This window comes from Mobula hypostoma, chromosome 10 (assembly GCF_963921235.1).
Source record: "Mobula hypostoma chromosome 10, sMobHyp1.1, whole genome shotgun sequence".
NCBI lineage: Eukaryota > Metazoa > Chordata > Chondrichthyes > Myliobatiformes > Myliobatidae > Mobula > Mobula hypostoma.
The window spans coordinates 76,408,887-76,430,463 of NC_086106.1; the positions used below are offsets into that span (position 1 = coordinate 76,408,887).

The window sequence follows — 21,577 nt, forward strand, 5'->3', positions numbered from 1 at the left end:
TTGCAAGAGAGCAATTAAATAGGCAAAGTAATTTGTTGCTTCAACTTTTAACAGAAGTAGTATATCTACTGTTAAGTAACAATGCTCTTGTACCTTCTGAAAGTGCTTAAGTGGTGAATGAATTGTACCATCTGGTCAAATAGCAAGAGTTACAATCTCACAAGTAAACAGTAAATGCAGGACTTCACGCTGTCCAAAGCTGCTTGTATTGGATTACACTATCACTGCATTGAGTAAGCACAACAGTGGTAGTCTGCTCACTTTTATCATTGTCACTTATTGTTTAGTATTAATACCACTTGGAGCACTTTTGCAAGTTGTATGATAATAGCTGAAAATTAGAGAATTTTCATTAGAATTAATTTGCCCCCTTGATTTTGCTTTCCCTATGATTGAAAGTTCACCTGGATTCAGAAATTGATATTTTGAAGTGTTCTGAGCAAGCACCTGTCCCACCTCATGGAGCCTGGTTGTTAGGTGCCCAACTTCTACCCCTTCAAGACAAACGCCCTGGCCATCAGCAGCTCCTAGGTTACCGTGATCCCATGTTCCAGTTCAGCTCAGGCAGCCAGTGGACAAAAGCAGTGATCAGGGTTCTAGTTGGTGGGCAGTGTGGGCATTTACAGCATTCCCATAGTCTTTGCCTGATTTTTGTCTGCACTTTTAAAACATTTTAAACATGAAAATCAAAAATTGGAATTGCACAAGAGCAATGCTATCTTGACTGCCCGTCGGTGGTCCTATACCAGGGTGTGGCTTGCTGTTAAAATCACAGAGAAAGCAGTAAAGAGGGGAAAGTGCAGCTACCTGTACTTTTTGTTACCAGGGACACAAAATTAAATGTTAGTTCTACTCACTAAGGTGCAATTTAGGACCACTTTAATCTAAAGCTCAAAATTTTGAATTTTGGGAAATCATTGGTTTGGGATTCCCTTAAAAGCACATGCAATTTAAATAGCTAGGCATACACTTTCCAGTATATAGTTTGGAAATCTTTGGAATTCAAATTTAATGGTTTAATGGAACATTTTTACTTACTGCGGGTGTATTTTCTGTGCGCACATTGCTATATCATAGTGTTTGGAAAATCGTCACCACCATTTTGCTTAAACTTCAGGTTGTAGTTGATGCTGACAATACTACGCTGGTGACCAAGTCATAAACATTGTCTTGAATTTGAAATGTCAAGCATTTATTTTTCTAAATTCACAGTATTCATTTTGGCTAATAAATGTTCTTTGTAAGGTTCCTTTATCAAGGAACTATATACATCCCATAGTGACTAATAAAGTTGCTTATACCAAGAGCCTGAACATAAATTGGATCTCTAACCTTGATGTGTAAACTTCCATTGCTTGTGACATACATTACCTCCATTGTGTTGGAGGAGTAGGTGCTGAAACCACAGCAAGATTGCTTCAAAGTGATTAAATCTGTGCAGATTGGCAATAAAAGAAAAATGGATATTGTGGATCATTTCAGAGGATCTAACCTGGGCCCAGCACACGTGCAATTACAGAGAAAGCACAGCAGCACCTCTACTTCCTTAGAAGTTTGCGAAGATTCAGCGTAACAACTAAACTTTTGACAAACTTCTACAGATGTGTAGTGGAGAGTATCTTGACTGGTTATATCATGGCCTGGTTTGAAAACACCAATGCCCTTGAACAGAAAATTCCTACAAAAAGTAGCAGATACCATTAAGCACATCTACATGGAGCACTGTCATGGGAAAGCAGCATCTATCACTGATATCCCTGCTACCAAGACCATGCTCTGCTCTTGCTGCTGACATCAGGAAGAAGTTATAGGAGCCTCAGGACCCACACCACCAGGATCAGGAACAGTTATTACCCCTCAACCATTAGGCTCTTGAACCAGCAGGAATAACTTCATTCAAATTCACTTGCCCCATCATTTGGTGACATGTATATGCTTTGATAATGGTTAACTTTGAACTTTGAAATAAAATCTTTAGATTATATTCTTTATATGTTAAATAAAAAATATGATAAGATACTGTGCTAGAACACAGTTCAGAAAGTTTCTTTTGGATAGTAGTTGAGTTGCTTATATTTTTATCCACTTTAATTGCTCTGTAGTAATTTAATTAATGCATTATGATCTACTTGCAAATAGATTTGGTCCACTTAACTTGTCCGTCGAATGAAACTGCCAAAGAAGACTTGGAGCCTGTGATATCTAAACTTTTCACGCAATACAGTGGAAATGAAGAAAATGGTATGATAACTTTATTCTCTGCACACCATATTAAGTAGACATTTAAACTCTAGTAAATTTATTCTAATTGTATATGAAATACAAATGTTACTAGCAAGGAAGTGTTTTTCAAGCATCTGTGATTACGGGCCATATTGGGAAGGTATTCTCTTGAGGTAAGATTCCAGGTATTTCCCATAGCCCATAATAATGTATATGCAATTCAGGATATCTGACCTCGAAGGAAACATGCAGGTGGTTGGCTTATGCAAGAAACTTGAAGTCAGAGGAAGTCAATGAAGAATTGGTCTTTTTTTATTTGCTTTATTTGCGTGTCTACTCCAGTAATAAGTCTGTAAGAAGGTGGTTACCTGGAAGATGGGTGATGTTGTGGATGATTTCACAAAGGCAGTGTTATGAAAAGGAGGTTGAAGTGTTGTTGGAGATGATCATTACGTAGCACTGATGTGACGCAAGGGCTGCTTATTGTTTCTCAGTGAAGCCTGAATTTTATCCAAGTCTTGCAGCATCTGAGTGCCAATAATGTGTCCTTTGCTACTTCTCTACTGTTCTCCTGTGTCTCTAAACTTCAGGAAGCCTATTAAGATGCATAAAACCATCTTCCTGTCCTCAGTACTTAAGTTGAATTATGAAGAAGCTGAAATCTTCAAACTAGTAGTGCCAATGTTCCCATAATTTGTTTAATAGTACACCAAGTTGTATTTGAAAACAAGTAAAGCCTCTAAGTATATTAGTAAGGAATATGGAATTCTGATGGGAAGAATTGGTGTGCACATGACAGGGGAAAGGGAGGAAGAATGTTGGAATTGAATGAGTAAATTAAAGCGAGAATGAAAACCATGAATCCAAATGCCCAGCAAATTTGAAAAGTACCTGAAGAAGCATGGAAGCTGTCTTTCCACAACATTTTTGCCTCTCATTTCCTTTTATTTGCACTCAGTTATCCTCAATCTATCCTAGCCCCTTACCTTCTCTTACTTTAACTCTCCTGCTTTCCTGTTTTCTATCCTCTATTTCAAAAATTTGATTTTACCACTGATGTTCACTTGAAGTGTATATAACTCCTATTTGAGGTCAGCTAATACTTCGGGAACTCGGTTGCATTATTTTCAGTCTTGCAGTCCTAACAAATTCCATTTTCCCCTGCCCACCATAATGTTTGGAATATTTCCCTTGATCTCACAGTCTGTTGCCATGACTTTGACATAAGATGTGTAAAAGTCCTGTTCATGTTAATAGGACTTTCATTGAAATTAACACTAATGCTTGATACTTTGATCTTATCCAGTTGAATCAAATTCTGAACTGGACAAGGGTGAAACTGAGAGCCTTTCATCGAACTTTTGTGGCTTTTCTGGTCAATGTATTGCTGCAGAGTTCATTTTATAAAATGATGACACAGTTTGTATTTTACTATCAAAATACTGGTCTACAGTAATTCTGAACTGGTCTCCAGTGACTTGTAATCAGAAGCAAATATCGAGTAAAGTTTCATTATTATGAGACATAATTGCACAAGAAGTAGGATTTACCAAAAGGAGTTGCCAGCTAATGTGATACACTCATGGGGCTGGAAACAAATTAGGAGCTTATAACTAATGGTCTTGAAATAGATATGAAGAGTGAACCAGATAATACTATTCTGGAACCCAACTACCTCAACGTGAATTTCTGACGTGACTTTACAGTAATCACACACACTAACACATCAATAACTCATGCACATAATGAAGCAATCTCTTCACACTCCAAAGCTAGACATTATGTATAACACCTGGGGTCATAATTGTTGTTCTGGTTACATTTTAATGAGAACACATTCGCAAAAAATGACATGATATTGCAGCACTGTTCAGTCGATTTTTCTCCCCACCCCCGTCTTGCCTTTAACAGTCATTCTTCTGTAAATGCAATTCTGATGTAATGGATTCAATTATGATTGTTATAATTCATTCATGTTTTATGAAGATGGTGTTTCATTAGATATCTATAAACAAAGGCATTGAAAGCTTGTGCTGGTTTGGTATAAGGCTTGATGTTCAGCATGTTGGGAGAAGGAGTAGCAACTACATCAGTTGTGATATGCCTGGGATGTTCTGAGCATTTGCCAAGTCAAAATAAATTAATCTATTTTACTGGAGTGATTGGTATGGAGTAACAAGTTTCAGAAAAATGATGTTTGTTCCTTGGTGAAAAGAGTCTGACTGTCAACTCTCATGATTTTATAAACTTCTGTATGGCCTGTGCCCCAGAGAAGAGACAAGTTTGTCTAAATTCTCCTTGTATCTAATTCCTTCTAATCTGGACAGTATCCTGGTGAACCTCTTCTGCATCTTTTCCTGAGATTCCTCATCATTCCTGTTCAATCTATCCTTCATAATTACACACTCGTGTATTAATCTAGCATCTAGCTTTCACTTCACAGACTGGTGCAGCTTCAGCTGTATGCATGCACTGCTGTAATGAGTTTCAGAATCAAAACTCAGGATGTTCTACAGCTGGAGGAAAAAGTAGCTTTTATCTCTGAACCCTATGACTGTATAGAGCTCATTTATTATTTTGGGGTTTGTTGAGGTAATGCTTGATAGATGCAGAATCTTCAATCTAAGTCACAATTAGCAGGAGATGAGCTAGAAAGACTTGCAGTTCAATATCAACTTTCATGCATCTTCAATGACATTACATTTACCTCTAAAGTTTTTTTTGAAGTGGAGTGATGTACAAAACCTAGAAGCCAATTTGCACACATGTTCACGAAAGAAGCAAATAACCTTTATCAGTGATGATGAGATCAATGGGGTATTTAAGTAGTGAATGTGTGCAGTGAGTCTGACTTGTTTTTGCTAGGTTATTTGTAAATCTGTTGCTAATTTTTGAGTAATTCCTGTTCTTAGAATATTGTTTTTGTATTCAAAGCAACAATTAAGTATTTAATCATACCTTCCTCATCACTATTCAGAGCCCCAGTTCTTCCAGGTGAGGCATCAGTTCACCTACAGGTCTTCCAGGGTTATCTTTTGTACCCATTGCCCCTGGTGTGGCTGCCTCTACATCAGTGAGACTCAACCCACATCAGGGGACCAATTTGTCAAGGAGCTTCATTTCCTCTGCTGCAAAATACAGAATCTCCTGATGGCCACCTATTTCAATTCAATCTTCCAATCCCATTCAGACATGTCTGTCCATTGCCACCTTTACTGCTGTGTTGAGGGCTAACTCCTGTTGGGTGAGCTACACTTCCCTCCTATTCTATCTGGATTGCCTCCAAACTGATGGCGCAAACATTCATTTCTCTAACTTCTGACAATTTCTCACACCTCCTTTCTTTTTCCATTCCCCTGTCTGGGTACCGTCTCGCCCTTTTTTGTCTTCTCACTTGCCCAATCACCCCCCTTTGGTTCGCTTCTCCTTCCCTTGGTTCCCTTCTCCTTCCCTTTCTTCCGTGGACCACTGTGCTCTCCTATCAGATTCCTTTTACAGCCCTAACTTCATCCACCCAGCTTTTTACTTCATCCCCTCTTCCTGACCCACCCACATTCACCCTCACCTGGTCTCACCCATCACCCTCTAACTTGTACTCCTTCCCCTTGCCCCACCGCCTTATTCTAGTTCCTGCCCCTTTCCTTTGAGGTCTCAGTATGAAAAATCAATTGTTTATTCCCCTCCATAGATGCTGCCTGACTTGCTGAGTTCCTCCAGCAGTTTTTTTTTATGGCACTCAAGATTTCCAGCATCTCCACATTCTGTTGCGTTTATTAAATGTGTTGTTAGTTAAGCCATAATAGTGCATAGACTGATTGGCTACCTGTCATGCTGATGGTCCAACTAGTTTAGTTGTATGGCTTGTGGGCGTTGCACTTTACTGTGCTGAGTTGTATAGTGTGTATATGTCACAGGTGCAAATGAAACCTCATGCTCTGATTTCAGAATTTTAATAGTATTTATTTTATCTACTGTAACATATCTTTTTAATGATTAAGCAATTGTACTGCATTTAAGATTGATGAAAGCTAATTTTGTCATTGATGCTTCTTAAGTAATCAAAAAACCTACTCAGAGGTTTACTTAAAGTTATCTTTACCCTATTACTACTTAACATCTGGTGGTAGTTTCACATAGTGTTAAATTGTGTGCTTATTATTTGCATCCAATTGCAGTGTATTTTGGACAATATTGATGCGCTCTGGGGACACACTTCACAAAAGTTAGCAAAAAACACTTATTACTCATAAGCTTGACTATGATTTCATTGAGCTGAGACTGCTGAACAGGTTGAGATGCTGACTCGTTTTATTTCTGACGATGCAGAGATTCCCAGGAATAATTATTTTCTCATCCTGACAGAGCCATTTGAAGGTTTAAAAAAAAATCAAGCTAATTTTTGGTTCAGAATCTTTAAGGACAGCTTAATTTTAATATATTTTCAATTTCAAGCATCAATATGATATTTAGTTTTAAGAACTTGTTTTGAGTAAAAGAGTAAATGCCTGCTAATTTGACTATACAGAAAAAAAGCAATGTAGTGGAACTAATTAGTGAGAAGAGCAAGCATAAGTGCAATGAGCTGAATGACCTCCTCTACTGCTCTCATTGTATAGCTTGTTTTTGTAATTTAAAACAATGTTTTATCATTTGGGAAATTTTGTTCTTTTTCTATATTTAAAAAAAAAAGCAATTGTCATTGTTTTTGCTTGATATCATAGAACATTCATTTTGTTCTCAAAACTGTTTTGGGAAGCAGGTTCTGGGACACTAATCCTGCTCCTTTGTCAATAGAGCAAAAGTCTATAGAAGCTGAGACTTTAGCTAGGTTGTATTTTTGGTTAACTGTATTGAAGGAGTAGAAACAGTCTGCAGATACTGCTTATATTTTGTGTAAGATAATGATGCATGTTAACCTTTAATGTTATCCTTATTAATGTAATATAAACATTTAGGCTATTTTCAAAGAACAGCTTCACTATCATTTACATTGCTTTAATCATGATGGAAATTCTTTTGTTCACATGCCAGAGATGATAATAAAAAGCATCAGGTGTAGTTCTGCTCCAAAATACTGCATGCATGAGTTTTACATTGCCCTTTTTATCATCTGGTTGTGATTGCAGTCTGTGTGGCAGTGGCAGTATTTTAATTAAAATGTCAGGACAGATTCTATTAGAGCCATTCAGGACGAATCACCAGATCAGGTGAGCAGTAAGCCATAGCAGGTCAAAACGACAAAGGCACCTGGAAATGAGCTTGGCTTCTTCGGTGGTTAAACTGCAAAGAGTACAGTACTGTGCTCTTCTTAAATCTGTGCTATTTTAAAAAAATATTTGCCTCTGTTTTTCGAGGGAAGCTGTGGAAGTGAAAGGGATACAGCGTGTGTATATAAATATTAAGTATAAATAGGTGTCAAATAAAAAAGTGAAATCAAGTAAATGGTACAATGACTTAAAATGTAGCATTTTGGATCAAATGTGAGCAACGATCTTGGTCTTAAATTGTACACTTGATAAAAATGCAAGGGAAGTTGATGCCTTACTAGCAGTGAGTTATTAGGCTACAAGATGGGATCATAAAACATAAAACAGTACAGCACAGAACAGGCCCTGTGTTCCACAGTGTCTGTGCCAAACTAAACTCTGTTCTGCCTTTACCTATTTTTTTTTACCTATCTAAAAAGCCTTGAAATACCACAACATCTCTACCTCTTCCTTTGCAGCCTGTTCCAAGTACATACCACTGTCTGTATATGTTTAAAAAAAACTTGCCTCCTGCATTTCCTTTTAAACTTTCTCCCTTATGCCTTAAATGCATTTCCTCTAGTATTTGACATATCTACCCTAGCAAAAAGATTCTAACTTTATCTATGCTTCTCATAATTTGTTTAAAACTTGTCTCAGGCCTTCCCTCAGCTTTATAGGTATTACAACCAAGTATGTCCAGCCTCTCCTTATACCCTCGAATCCAGGCAACATCCTGGTAAACCTCTTCTCCAAAGCCTCGATATTCTTCCATAATGGGATGACTGGAATTGCACACAAATACAGGTGTCCCCCCGGTTTTCGAACGTTCGCTTTACGAAACCTCACTGTTACAAAAGACCTATATTAGTACCCTGTTTTCACTAACAGAAGGTGTTTTCACTGTTACGAAAAAAATTAGTGCGTGCCCCGAGCAGCCGCTTTCCCCCGGATTCGGAACGGCATTGCTTTAACACGTGCCTGGAAGCAGCCATTTGCAAGATGAGTTCTGAGGTATTGGAAAAGCCTGAAAGAGCTCGTAAGAGTGTTAGACTTAGCGTAAAACTAGACATAATTAAGCGTTTTGATCATGGTGAACGAAGTAAGAACAACATGAGTGTGGCTTGTGGAAGCTGATGAAGATGATGTTTAAGAGGTTTTGGCATCCCGTGACCACGAACTGATAGAGGAAGAGCTAATGCAATTAGAAGACGAAAGGATAACAATCGAAACTGAATGAGTAATGATAAAGTACGACTTTAATTTTGAAAGGGTATGTAGCTTTAGGGGATATTTGCAAGATGGTTTGAGTGCTTACAAAGAACTGTATGATAGAAAAATGCGCGAGGCTCAGCAGTCAAGCAAGCCTTCCACATCAGCCACAACAGATGGCAAACCTTGACCTTCGACATCGAGGTGGGCAGTCATAAGAGAAGATGAGCCGCCTGCTCTAATGGAAATAGATGACACCCCCGTGTCCCACCACCCCAACCCCTGGGCCACGGACAGATACCGATTCATGGAGAATGCAGCAGTAGCCGGGAGGCACACAGCACATCTTTAAGAAAAAAGCCAAAATAAACAAGCTAATTAATTAGGTGCTGCCCGACACGTAATTGTCAGCCCAGATCAGAGGCAATGCAATCGGCACTGATCTGGGCGGACAATTACGTGTCGGGCGGCACCTAATTAATTAGTATATTTCGGTTTTTTTCTTAAAGATGTGCTGTGTTTCTTCTGGCTACCGTTGGACCCCTGCGTGCTTTGCGGCAATGTATCGGTTGGCGGCCTGGAGGGTGGGGGCCACTGCACCACCCAACCTCAGTCTAACACACCATCATCAGTGTGCTCTGCGCTGTCTTCCCAGTTCCTGTAAGTGATAACTACACTGTACATACATTATTTCTACTTTATATAGGCTGTGTATTTTTATGTGTTATTTGGTATGATTTGGCAGCTTCATAGCTTAAAGGTTACTGGAGAGAGTGTTTTTGCGAACAGCGCTTGCGTGAGATTTTCTGCCCAGAGCGCTTGCGTGACATTTTCGCTATGGAGAACAGTGCCGGCAATGATTGTGGAAAAGTATTTCTACTTTATATAGGCTGTGTATTTATCATATTATTCCTGCTTTTACTATATGTTACTGTTATTTTAGGTTTTATGTGTTATTTGGCATGATTTGGTAGGTTATTTTTGGGTCTGCGGACGCTCACAAAATTTTCCCATATAAATAAATGGTAATTGCTTCTTCGCTTTACGACATTTCGGCTTACGAACTGTTTCATAGGAACGCTCTACCTTCAGATGGCAGGGGAAACCTGTAATCATTAAATGCCAATTTATGTACCAAAACAATTGGTTTTCAATTAATTGCCACTGACTGTATGGAGTTGTTAGATTCTACCTTTTAATCCTCGTCATTTACTTTTGGTTGTCTGGCAGAGGCAGAATTTAATTTTCTTTAAGAAACATAAATAAACACATGAAAGTGTAAACTCTCCCTGTTTGCTCCTAATCAATGCAAAGCCTTTTAATGGTGATAGAAGGGTGGCGGAGACAATTTGACATGGTAGTTGACATTTTCATTGCTGTATCCTTATTTCAATTCCTTTAGTTTACCCCAGTAACTTTGAGTTGAATTCTGTCTTAAATCTCACGGTGACAGAATTTTGGTTTGTTCAACCATTAACCAACCAGCTTTTCAATTTTATATGCCATCCACAGCAAAATCTTTGTCTCACAACCTGGCTATTTTCTGCTATAGAGCCAAAGTTCAAAAAGCACAGGTTGAGAAGTAGCCATTTATTTTAGAACGTGGCTGGGTCATACCAGACTTTACAAAACATTTTCTCACTAAAGCTGGCAAATAACTTGATAATATTCAGCACCTTTGATATGTATGTTCTACCCCTGTTATACATTTGACTGAAAATATAGTTTGCCTGTTTTTTTTCTAGATGACGGAGAGAAACCTAAAGTGCTTTGGGCTTTGTATTTCAATGTAAGAGATTCATCTGCAGTTGACAGAAACTCGTATGAAGGTCTTCCCAGTAATGTTTATGTCTGTTCTGGACCTAGTGCTACTCTTGGATTTGAACAGTCTGTTGAACAGGTACAGTCAGATTTTTTAAAAAGTTCTAAAATGAGAACTAGCATTGTGCCTGCTTGCTATCTGTCACAGGGTTTCAGACCCATAGAATTGTTTTTTAAAGTGGTATCACAAGTATAAAGTAAGTTATTAGAGCAATAATTTTGCATTTGATTAAAAATCTGATACTGATAACTGCATTTGTCTTTGTTGGTCAACGTCGGACAGTACAGGACAAGCTCCAGTGTTGCTTTTCACTTTGTGCTGCAGCTTCTCTTGTCTCCCATCTGAACAAAGTTCACCCATATTACTTTTATGTTCTTGAGATAGCATCTCTGACAAGGTTACTCTTATATTGGTACAAATGTAATGAAATGAAAGATTTTTTTGCTGAATTTCTGGAGTACTGCTTGACCTCTATTTGAAATAGTGTTAATGAGCTAAACAATGACATTTGTTGTTTTAAATACCAAAATATTTTTTCAATTTTAGAGTAAAAATTTCTATTGCATTATATTTTGGTTGTAATAGGTAGCCATATTTCATGCTGTGGATTTGAATTGTAGTATGGGATTGATTTAGTTACAATAAACTTTTACACAATTGAAGATGATAGTTGAGGACCAGTCTGGAAATCAGAGGAAGCTTTGGCTGGCAATCTGGATTTTAAAAGTCAAACTGAGTTGTGGTACACTGGCTAATAGGGAAGTAAAAACAGGTAGATGAGGAGTGGTGGTGAAAGCAAGTGGGTAAATTTCTAAAGAAAAATTGGGAATTTTAGGAATTTTATTTTGGGATGGGGTGGAAGCAGTGATTTAATAAAAAACCTCCTAATTTGACTTTGGAACTTGAATAAATGAAAGAAGCATATGATCCAATGTCGGGTGGTTGCAAACTATTTAAGGACGTGCAGGGGACTCCTGCATTACAACTGTTCAGGGAAACAGGTTCACCTGTACAAAATTTACAAATCGCAACCCAAACATTTGAGGTAAGCAGTAAAAGTTGCTTTCATGATGTTTGTCATAGGGGATTTACTTTAGAGTAGCAAGAGCGAGCATTGAAAAGAGCTAGACTTATTGGACTAATAAAAGGAAGTGAGATTTAAGCAGAGCGGGCATTGTGTGAATAGATAGAGTTAGAGTGGAGAACTAAGGATTTGGCTCAAGAAATTTCAGCAAGAGGTGGAGGCTTAGTTGACGTTCTTGTCAATTTTTTGTTTCTTTCTTGGTTCTTAGCTAGAGCAGTGAGAATAGATCTCACGTTAGTGGTGTGCTCCTCTTGCAAGAATCAGAATCAGCTGACATGTCATGAAATTTGTTTTGCAGCAGCAGTACATTGCAATACATAATTTAAAAAACTGAATTACAATAAGAAATGTTTTATAATTTTAAATTTATTGCAAAAAGAGCAAAAAAAAATAAGGTAGTGCACATGGGTTCATTGTCCATCCAGAAATGTGGTGACGGAGGGGCAGAAACTGTTCCTAAAATGTTGAGTGGGTCTCCTCAGTCTCCTGTACCTGCTTCTTGATTGTAGCAATGAGAAGAGGGCATGTCCTGTGTGACAGGGAGTCCTTAATGAGGGTTGCTGCCTTTTTTTTTTAGGTATTACCTTTTGAAGATGTCCTCAATGCTGCAGAGGCTGTTGCCCTTGATTGAGCTGGCTGAATTCACAACTTTCTGTCCCTTTTTCCAATGCTGTGCAATGGCTCCTGCATACCAGACAGTGTTCTAACCAGTTTGAATGCTCTCCGTGGTACATCTGTAGAAATCTGCGAGAGTCTTTCGTGTCTCCTCAAACTCCTATTGAAATATATCCACTGTCATACCTTCTTTGTAGTTGCGTCTAAATGTTGGGCCCAGGATAGATCCGCAGAAATATTGACACCCTTTCCATTGCTGATCCCTTAGTGAGGACTGGTGTGTGTTCCTTCGACTTCCCCTTCCTGAAGTCCACATTCAGTTCCTTGGTCTTGCTGATGTTGAGTGCAAAGGTGTTGTTGCGGCAGCACTCAACCAGCTGATCTGTCTCACCTCTGTTCGCTTCATTGTCACTGTCTGAAATTCTGCCAGCGATAGTTGTGTCGTTGGCAAACTTATGGTGTTTGAGCTGTGCCTAGCCATAGAATCATCGTTAGATTAGATTAGATTCTGAGGACACGCAGTCCTCTTTTATTGTCATTTAGTAATGCATGCATTAAGGAATGGTACAATGTTTTTCCAGAATGATATCACAGAAACACATGACAAACTGACTTAAAAACTGACAAAAACCACACAATTATAACATATAGTTACAACGGTGCAAAGCAATACCGTAATTTGATAAGAACAGACCATGGGCACAGTAAAAGTCTCAAAAGTCTCTCGAAATTCCCATCATCTCACGCAGACGGTGAACCTCCAGCGCCGCAAACTTGCCGATGCAGCGTCCTGGAAGCATCTGACCACAGTCCGACTCAGAGTCCGTCCGAAAACTCCGAGCCTCTGACACCGAGCACCATCTCTGCCTAGCGTTTCGACCCCGGCCCCGGCAACAGACAATAGGCAAAGCCGAGGATTTGGGCCCTTCCCCTCCGGAGATTCTTGATCGCACAGTAGCAGCGGCAGCGAAGTGGGCATTTCAGAAGTTTCTCCAGGTGTTCCTCCGTGCTTCTCACGGCTGTCTCCATTAAATCAGGATTGTGCACAGCCCCCTAGTTAATACACATTATCATTCGGAACGGCCGCGCACGCTGTGTCGCGCCGCCATCTTCTCCTCCCTCCTTTATCGTGAGGATATTGTGAAGCGAGAGTAGAGCAGTGGGCTGAGTAGCATCCTTGATTGTCAGCAAGGAGATGTTACTTCCAATCCACTTTGCCTGTTGGTCTACCAATGAGGAAGTTGAGGATATGTTGGTGTTGAACACAGAGCTATACAAACAGCAGCCTGATGGCAAGTCCAGGTAATCGAAGGCCAAATGCAGAGCCAGTGAGATTGCATCCACAATAGACTTAGTGTGCTGATTGGCAAATTGCATTGGGTCTGGGTCCTTAGGCAGGAGTTGATTCTGGCCATGATGAACCTCCTGAAAGCACTTCATCACAGTAGATGTGAGTGCAACTGGGCGAGTCATTGAGGAGGCTCACTCTGCTCTTCTTGGGCACTGGTATGATTGTCACCCTTGGAAGAAGGTGGGAACCTCCAACTGCAGCCATGAGAGATTGAAGAGGTCTTTGAGCACCCCCAGTTCACGTTTTCAGTGCCCTATCAGTTACGCCATCGGGGCCTGACACCTCGCAAGAGTTCACCCTCTCAAAAGATGTTCTGACTTGAGCATGCGGGACAGAGATCTGAGGGTTATCAGATGCTGCAAGGATTTGCACAGGTGTAGTTTTATTCTCCTTTTCAAAGTGTGCATAAAAGGCATTGAGCTAATCTGGGAGTATAGCATCACATCCATTTTGAGTTTCACCTTGCAGGAAATAATGACCTGCAAACCCTGCCATTGTTGATGTGCATCTGATTCCATCTCTAACTTCAATTGGAATTGTGTTTTCACTCTTAAAATAGCCTTCCATAGTCATACCTGGACGACTTGTATGGTTCTGGATGACCAGTCTTGAATGCAGTAGATCTAGCCTTCAGCAAACTATAGATCTCCTGGTTCATCCATGGCTTTTGGTTTGGCTATGTCCGGTGTGTTATCGAAGGCGCGCATTCTCATCCATACCGATCTTGATGAAGTTGGTGACAACTGTGGCATATTCAGATTTGAAGATGAATCCCTGTATATTGTCCAACCCACTGACTCAAAGCCATCCCGTAGATGCTCCTACCCCTCCCTTGACCATACCTTCTTGGTCCATCACCACTGGTACTGCAGTTTTTAGTCTCTGCCTGGACACCTGGTGTAGAAGTACAGGTCAGGTGATTGTACTTTCCAAAGTGTGGGCTTGGAATGCCACTGTAAGCATTTTTGATGGTGGTTTCACAGTGGTAAAGTGTGTTGGCTCCTTTGGATCTACAGGTGATATGATGGTGATGGTGGTTCAGGGATTTCTTCAGGTTGGCCTGGTTGAAATCTCCCACAATGATATGGAAGTTCAAGTTAAAGTTTGATTGCCATTCGACTATACATGAATACCCATGAATATGGCCAAACGGAACAGTGTTACTCTGGGGTCAAGGTTTAAAACACTGTACCAACAGTCACATGCAGCACAAGGAACATATAGCACATAACATAGCAAGCACGTACAAGATCAGTAAAATACAGTAAAACAAAATAGAGTCCCAGACCCTGAGTCTGAATGTTGCAGGAGTCTGCAGTCAATCACAATACAGCTTGTCTTCTGCCCAGTAAACACTAGGAGGCAGCACCAACTCCAGCTTTGGTGCTGCACCACACTGCCTGTGGTGCAGTGTACTGACTCCACCTCTTTCCTGGATGGCTGCAAAGAGGCGACACTGTGGCTTGAGACCCAGTCGTCACTATGACCAAGGCCATGCAGCTTTCCCCACTGTCCCCCACCCCCTTGCCATCTGCAAATAAATCAGAAACTGGATTCGCAGCATTCCACAAAATGGAATTTTGTAACTACAAGAAAGTGATTAAAACAATCACTCACTGTTGGACTGCACACAGACTCCTCAGACACAGGTAGCATCACTCTCTGCACCATGTCCAGCTCTTTCCCTTTTTCTGCCAACGTGCAATTCGCTGATGGAGTAGACTTGCAGTAGTACTTTTCGTTTTTAATGTCCAGTAGGGTCCTGTGATCATAAAAATGCATTTGAAAAGGACTAACAGTTTTGGTTGACTCCATAGAAGCCACTGTGATCAAACACACTGCTATTTTACCAGAAGGCTTCGGAATTCGATGTGGGAGATCTGGCAGACCTCCAGTCTCCTTGAATGCTATATCTGTGAGAAGTGCATTTTGGTGCAGCTCTTTACAGACCCTGTTAGTGAACTGGAGCTGGATGACCCAAGGCTCATTTGGGAGAATGTGTTGATGGACAGGAGCTCAGGAGACAGTTACTTCTAACTTACAGGAGGCAGATAGCTGGGTGACTGTCAGGAGAGGGAAAGGGAATAGGCAAACAGTATATTGTACCCCTGTGGCTGGACACCTTAATAACAAGTAAGGTTGCTGGCACTGAGTCTGGCTCTGTGCTTCAGAAGGGAAGGGGGCAGAAGAGGAGAGTGGTAGTGATAGGGGATTCAGTAATTAGGAGAACATACAGAAGATTCTGTGGGTATGAAGGAGGTACCCAGATGGTATTTTGCCTCCCAAATGCCAAGATCAGAGATGTCTGGGATTGGGTCTGGCGCATTCTAAAGGGAGAGGGTAAACGTCCAGAAGTCTTGGTACATTTTGGTACCAACAATGTAGGTAGGAAAAGGGATAAGGCCCTAAAGAGAGAATATAGCTAGTTAGGTAGAAAGCTGAAAAGCAGACCTCAAGGGCGGTAACCTCTGGATTGCAGCTGTGCGACACACCATTCAGGGTAAGAATAGGATGATTTGGCAGATGAATGTGTGGCTGAAGAATTGGTGCAGTGTTTCAGATTTCTGGATTATTGGGATCTCTTCAGGGGAAAGTGTGACCTGTACAAAAAGGACAGATTACACAAGAACTCGGGGAGTGGGGCCTATATCCTTGCAGGGAGGTTTGCTAGAGCTGTTGGGGAGGGTTTCTTAACTAATATGGCAAGGGATCAGAACCGGTGTGATAGGGCTGAGGTTGGGGCAGTTGGTATACAAGTTGATACAGTGTGCAGTGAGACTGTGAGGAAGGACAGGCAGATTATAGGGTAAAATTGCAGTCAGTGGGATGAGTTGCTAAATAGTAGATTCAGCAGTTCAGTGTTCTCCCGGTGACTGCATGGGATTCCTCCAGGTGATCCGGTTTTCTCCCACAGTCCGAAGACTTCCTGGTTGGTAAGGTTAATTGGTCATTGTAAATTGTCCCATGATTAGGCTAGGGTTAAATCGGTGACTGCTAGGCAGCACAGCTCAATGGGCAGGAAGGGCCTATTCCACCTTGAATCTCAATCAACCATTTAGTAAACAGTTTGGAAAAGTGAGGATAATGTAAAAGGAAAGAGGTTTCAATGTCTCTGGAAGAAAGAAAAAGACAAAGTTTAAAATTGGATAAGAATTTAACCTCTGGTAACATGGGGGCAAAATCAAAAAGGGCAGTGAATACAGGACTAGAGGTATTAGGTTTGAATGCACACAGTACACGGAGTAAGGTAAATGATCTCGTAGTGCAGTTAGAGATTGGCATGTGTGACGTGGGTGTCAGTCATGGCTGAAAGAAGATCAAGTTGGGAGTTTAACATGTAAGGGTACACATTGTATTGAAAAGATAGGCAGAGGGGGGTGTCTCTGATTTAAAAAAAAATGAAATTTAAATCCTTAGAGGTGACATAGGATTGGAAGATGTGGAATCCTTGTGGGTCGAGTTAAGAAACTGCAAGAGTAAAAAGACTCCGGTGGGAGTTATATACAGGCCTCCAAACAGTGACAGGATGTGGGCTACAAATTGCAACAGGAGATGGAAAAGGCAATTAAGAAGGGCAATGTTATGCTAGTCATGGAAGATTTCAATATGCAGATTGGGAAAATTAGGTTGTTCTGGATCAAAGAGCAAAATTTGGTAGAATGCTGACTAAATGTCTTTTCAGAGCAATTTGTGGTTGAGCCCACTCAAGGAAAAGGCAATTTTGGATTGGTGTTGTGTAATGAACTAGATTTGATTAGGGAGCTTAAGGTAGAGGAACCATTAGGAGATGGTGTTCATAGTATAGAATTCGCTCTGCAGTTTTAGAGGGAGAAGCTAAAATCAGATATATTAGTTTTACAATGGAGTAATACACACGAAATGCTGGAGGAACTCAGCAGGCCAGGCAGCATCAAAGGAAAAGAGTCAACTGTCAACATTTCAGGCTGAGACCCTTCATCAGGACTGTAGAGCAAATTAGAGTGGCATGATGGGAGCTGACCAAATTTGATTGGAAGGGATCACCATCAGGGATGACAGCAGAACAGCAATGGCTGGAGTTTCTCAGAGCAATTTGGATGGTGCGGGATAGATTCATCCCAAAGAAGTAGTTGTATTCTAAAGGGAGGATGAGGCAACAGTGGCTGACGAGCGACGTCAAAAACTGTATAAAAGCAAGAGAGGCATATAATATAGCAAAAATGAGTGGGAAGCTGGAGGATTGGGAAGCTTTTAAAAATCAATGAAAGGCACCTAAAAAGGTAATAAGGAGAGAAGATGAAATATGAATGTAAGCTAGTCAATAATATAAGAGAGGACTCAAAACGTTTTTTCAGATATATAGTACAGAGAATAAAATAGTGAAAAGTGGTTATTGGTCTGCTGGAAAATGACGCTGGAGAGATAGTTATGGGGAACAAAGAAATGGTGGATAAACAAGTATTTTGCATCAGTCTTCACTGTGGAAGACAAGCTGAATTCTAGAAATGTGAGTGTGTCAGGGGCAGAAGTGAGTGTCATTGCTATTACTAAGAATGTGGTGCTTGAGAAATTGAAAGGTCTGAAGGTAGTTAGTCACCTGGAACAGATATTCTACACTGCAGAAATCTGAAAGGGGTAGCTGAAGAGATTATAGAGGCATTAGTAGTCATCTTTCAAGAATCACTAGATTCTGGAATGGTTCCAGAGGACTGGAAAATTGCAAATATCACTCCACTCTTTAACCACTCAGTGGTTGGTGAGATGTTGGAGTCCATTATTGAGGATGAGGTTTTGGGGTAGTTGGAGGTACATGATAAACTAGACCTAAGTCAGCATGGTTTCTTTCAGGGGAAACCTTGCCTGACAAATCTGGGGTTCTTTGAGGAAATAACAGAGAAAGAAGGGTTGTTGGATGTTGTTTACTTGAATTTTCAGAAGGCCTTTGACAAGGTGCCACACATTAGGCTACTAAACAAGGTAAATGTCCAAGGTATTACTGGAAAGATACTAGCATGGCTAGAAGATTAATTGATTGGCAGGAGGCAAAATGTGGGAATAAAGTATGCTTTTTGTCATTGGCTGCTGGTGATTAGTGGTGTTCTGAAGGGTTCAGTATTGGGACTGTTTTTTGTTATATGTCAATGAGATTGATGGAATTGATGACGTTGTGCCGCCAAGTTTGTGGATAATACGAAGATAGGTGGAGGGTCAGACACTGTTGTGGAAACTGAGTCTGCAGTAGGACGTGGACAGATGAGGAGAATGGGCAAAGAAGTGGCAAATGGAATATAACGTAGGGGATTGTAAGGCCACGCATCTTGATAGGAATAAAAACGTGGACTGTTTAATAAATGGAGAGAAAATTCAGAAATCAGAGGTGCACGGGGATTTGGGAGTCTTCATGCAGAGTTCCTTGAAGGTTAACTTCCCAGTTGAGTGGTAAGAAAGGCAAATGCCATGTTAGCATTCATTTTGAGAGGACTAGAATATAAAAGAAAGAAAGAGAATATAATGCTGAGGCTTTATAAGGCATTGGTCAGACCACACTTGGAGTATTGTGAGCAGTTTTGGGGCCCTTTTCTAAGAAAGGATGTGCTGCCATGACAGAGGGTTCAGAGGAGGTTCACAGGACTGATCCTGAAATTAAATGGTTAAGAATGAGGAGCGTTTGATGCTCCAGGGCCTTGCTCGTTGGAGTTAAGAAGAGTGGGGGGGGGGTGGGAGGGGTTCCTCTTTGAAACTGATTGAACATTGAAAGGATGAGAGAGTGAATATGGAGAGAATATTTCCTATACTGAGGAAGCCTCGGACAAGAGGGCACAGCATCAGAATAGAAGGACATATCTTTGGAGCAGATGAAGAGAAATATCTTCAGCCAGAGGGTGGTGAATCTGTGGAACCTATTGCCACAGATGGCTGTGGAGGCCAAGTCATCAAGTGTACTTAAAGCAGAGGCTGATATTTTCTTAATTACAGGAGAATGGGGTTGAGGGGGTTAATAATCAGATATGAAAGTATGGTGAAGCAGACTCTTCGGACCGAATGGCAGAATTATGTTCCTATGGTCTTCTGGAGTCTGGCATTACTAATCAGAGATGGTATCACAGCTGCAGAAGTGGAGATATTGTGGAGGGATTGACTGAGTTTGGGGGTGAATGAATCAGGAAGAAACAATCACTCTATTGGGCTTTTTCTTTCGACACCCCCCCCCCCCCAATTGTAGCAGCAGAGGCAGGGTGGAGTAGATTGGGAGGCATATTTTGGCAGAAATAACAGGGTTGTTGTCATGGATGACTTCAACTTCACTAATATTAATTGGCACCTCCTTGGTGCTGGACGTTTAGATGAGGCAGAATTTGTTAAAGTTGTGTTCAAGAAGGATTCCTGTCACAGTATATGGACAGGATGATTAGAGGAGGGGTCATAGCCGATTGATTACTAGGCATGAACTTAACCGGTGACAGATCTCTCAGTGGGTGAGCATTTTGGAGATGGTTTCCACAACTCTTTGACCTTCATAATAGCCCTGGCCAGAGATAGAAATTTGTTTTTTTTTCCTCTTAGTGGATACTTTATGCTCTGAGTTAATCATGCTGTATAAATGCTTCAGGAATAATGTTTTCATTGTTCACAATGCTGCCTTGATGTCTGCTTTTTCTAGGCAGAAGCCATCTTCCATCAACTGTGTCCTGGGGAAGAGTTCTGTCCTGCTGCTCCAAACCCTGAAGACATTATTTATGATAGTGACGGCGCAAAACCAGAAAATGGTGGCTTTGGTTCTCCTTCAGAATCTTCAGAAACTGTTGATGTAAAAAAAGATGTAGTCACAGATACTGCAGAAAATGGTGATAATAAAAAGGAAGAAGCCAGTGAAATACTGACTGCTAAGGAAGTGGGTGGAGAATCTGAAAAATCCAAGTCAGATCCTCAGACTTTGGAAAATAATATTAATGAAACAGAGGAACTAAAAGGTGCAGAATAATGTATTTAGGTAGGAGAAGTCAAGTTATTGGGGATGTCTGTTGCTCCAAATTATATTGAAGCAAACGCCAAATGTAGAGGTCACTCTAACATGCAGCAACATGCAAAACACAATTGAGCATCAAAATTCGTTGGACAACCTTTGAGTTATCTGACTTTAAAAATAAACTAGCAAATACTGTAGATCCACTTGCTGTTACAATTTCCTCTACCTTCTATTTTTCCTTGGTTTGCATTACCACCCACCCCCACCTATTCTAATGATGATAAATGTTGAACTTTGTTCACACTAATTGAAAGCAAATTGTTGTCTTATCATTAGAATGAGATGAGGGGGAACAAATGCTGAAATAAGTTTGCCTAAAATATGTGAATGTTCAAAAACAATTAAAGCATAAAATTCAAAGCTGCAGCTTGCCTTGCTGGAACACTTATTCCAATGATACTGCTGCCCAAAGTATTGTGCCCTAATCTTTCATGATAAATCGTAGAAAATATTTCTTTTGACAAGAAACACACAAACCATTCAACATTCTGAAAAATTGTTTACTGGAAAAAATTAAGTGCTAATATTATGTTATGAATATACTTTAGAAAGTGGTGGCAGGTGCGAACAATTTTCTCAGTGGAAAATCAAATGGGTCTGTAATGATATGTGATGGAGCAGCAGATGTTTTGCAGATCAAGGTAGTATTTTCCATGACTAAAGTGTACAATATCAAAAACATATACTGTGCAATAACCTGTGAAAATCCTCCTTGTTTAATGCCTATGTAAACAAAAGTGATTAAAATGTTGCAAAAATCACAGCATTGTAATTTGTTTTCCAATCAGATTCTATTCCTGTAGCTGAATTTTTTTTAAAATTAAAGCATGTTCACAATTTGCCATGCTGAACCAATAAAAAGGAATTTCAGACAAATTGAAAAATCTTGCTTTATAATTAAACTAAATAGTTAACACAGCTAATATTGTCAATTTTTTCTGTTAATGAAGAATAGTTCTTTTGCAGAAATGGATTCAAGATTGCTTGCTTACTGATTAGTACTTTTGGCTGTCCATTT

General features: G+C 40.2%; 1 protein-coding gene across 1 annotated transcript in view; it reads left to right on the forward strand.

Moving 5' to 3' along the window:
* The window catches only part of chm (CHM Rab escort protein), a 129,412-nt gene extending 108,646 nt beyond the window's left edge, over positions 1–20,766 (forward strand). The window contains exons 14-16 of the mRNA XM_063060636.1: positions 2,140–2,241; positions 10,427–10,581; positions 20,194–20,766. Coding sequence (XP_062916706.1) covers positions 2,140–2,241; positions 10,427–10,581; positions 20,194–20,514 — 578 coding nt within the window. The 3' untranslated portion in view covers positions 20,515–20,766. The remainder of the gene's footprint in view (positions 1–2,139; positions 2,242–10,426; positions 10,582–20,193) is intronic.
* The last annotated feature ends 811 nt before the right edge of the window (positions 20,767–21,577 follow it).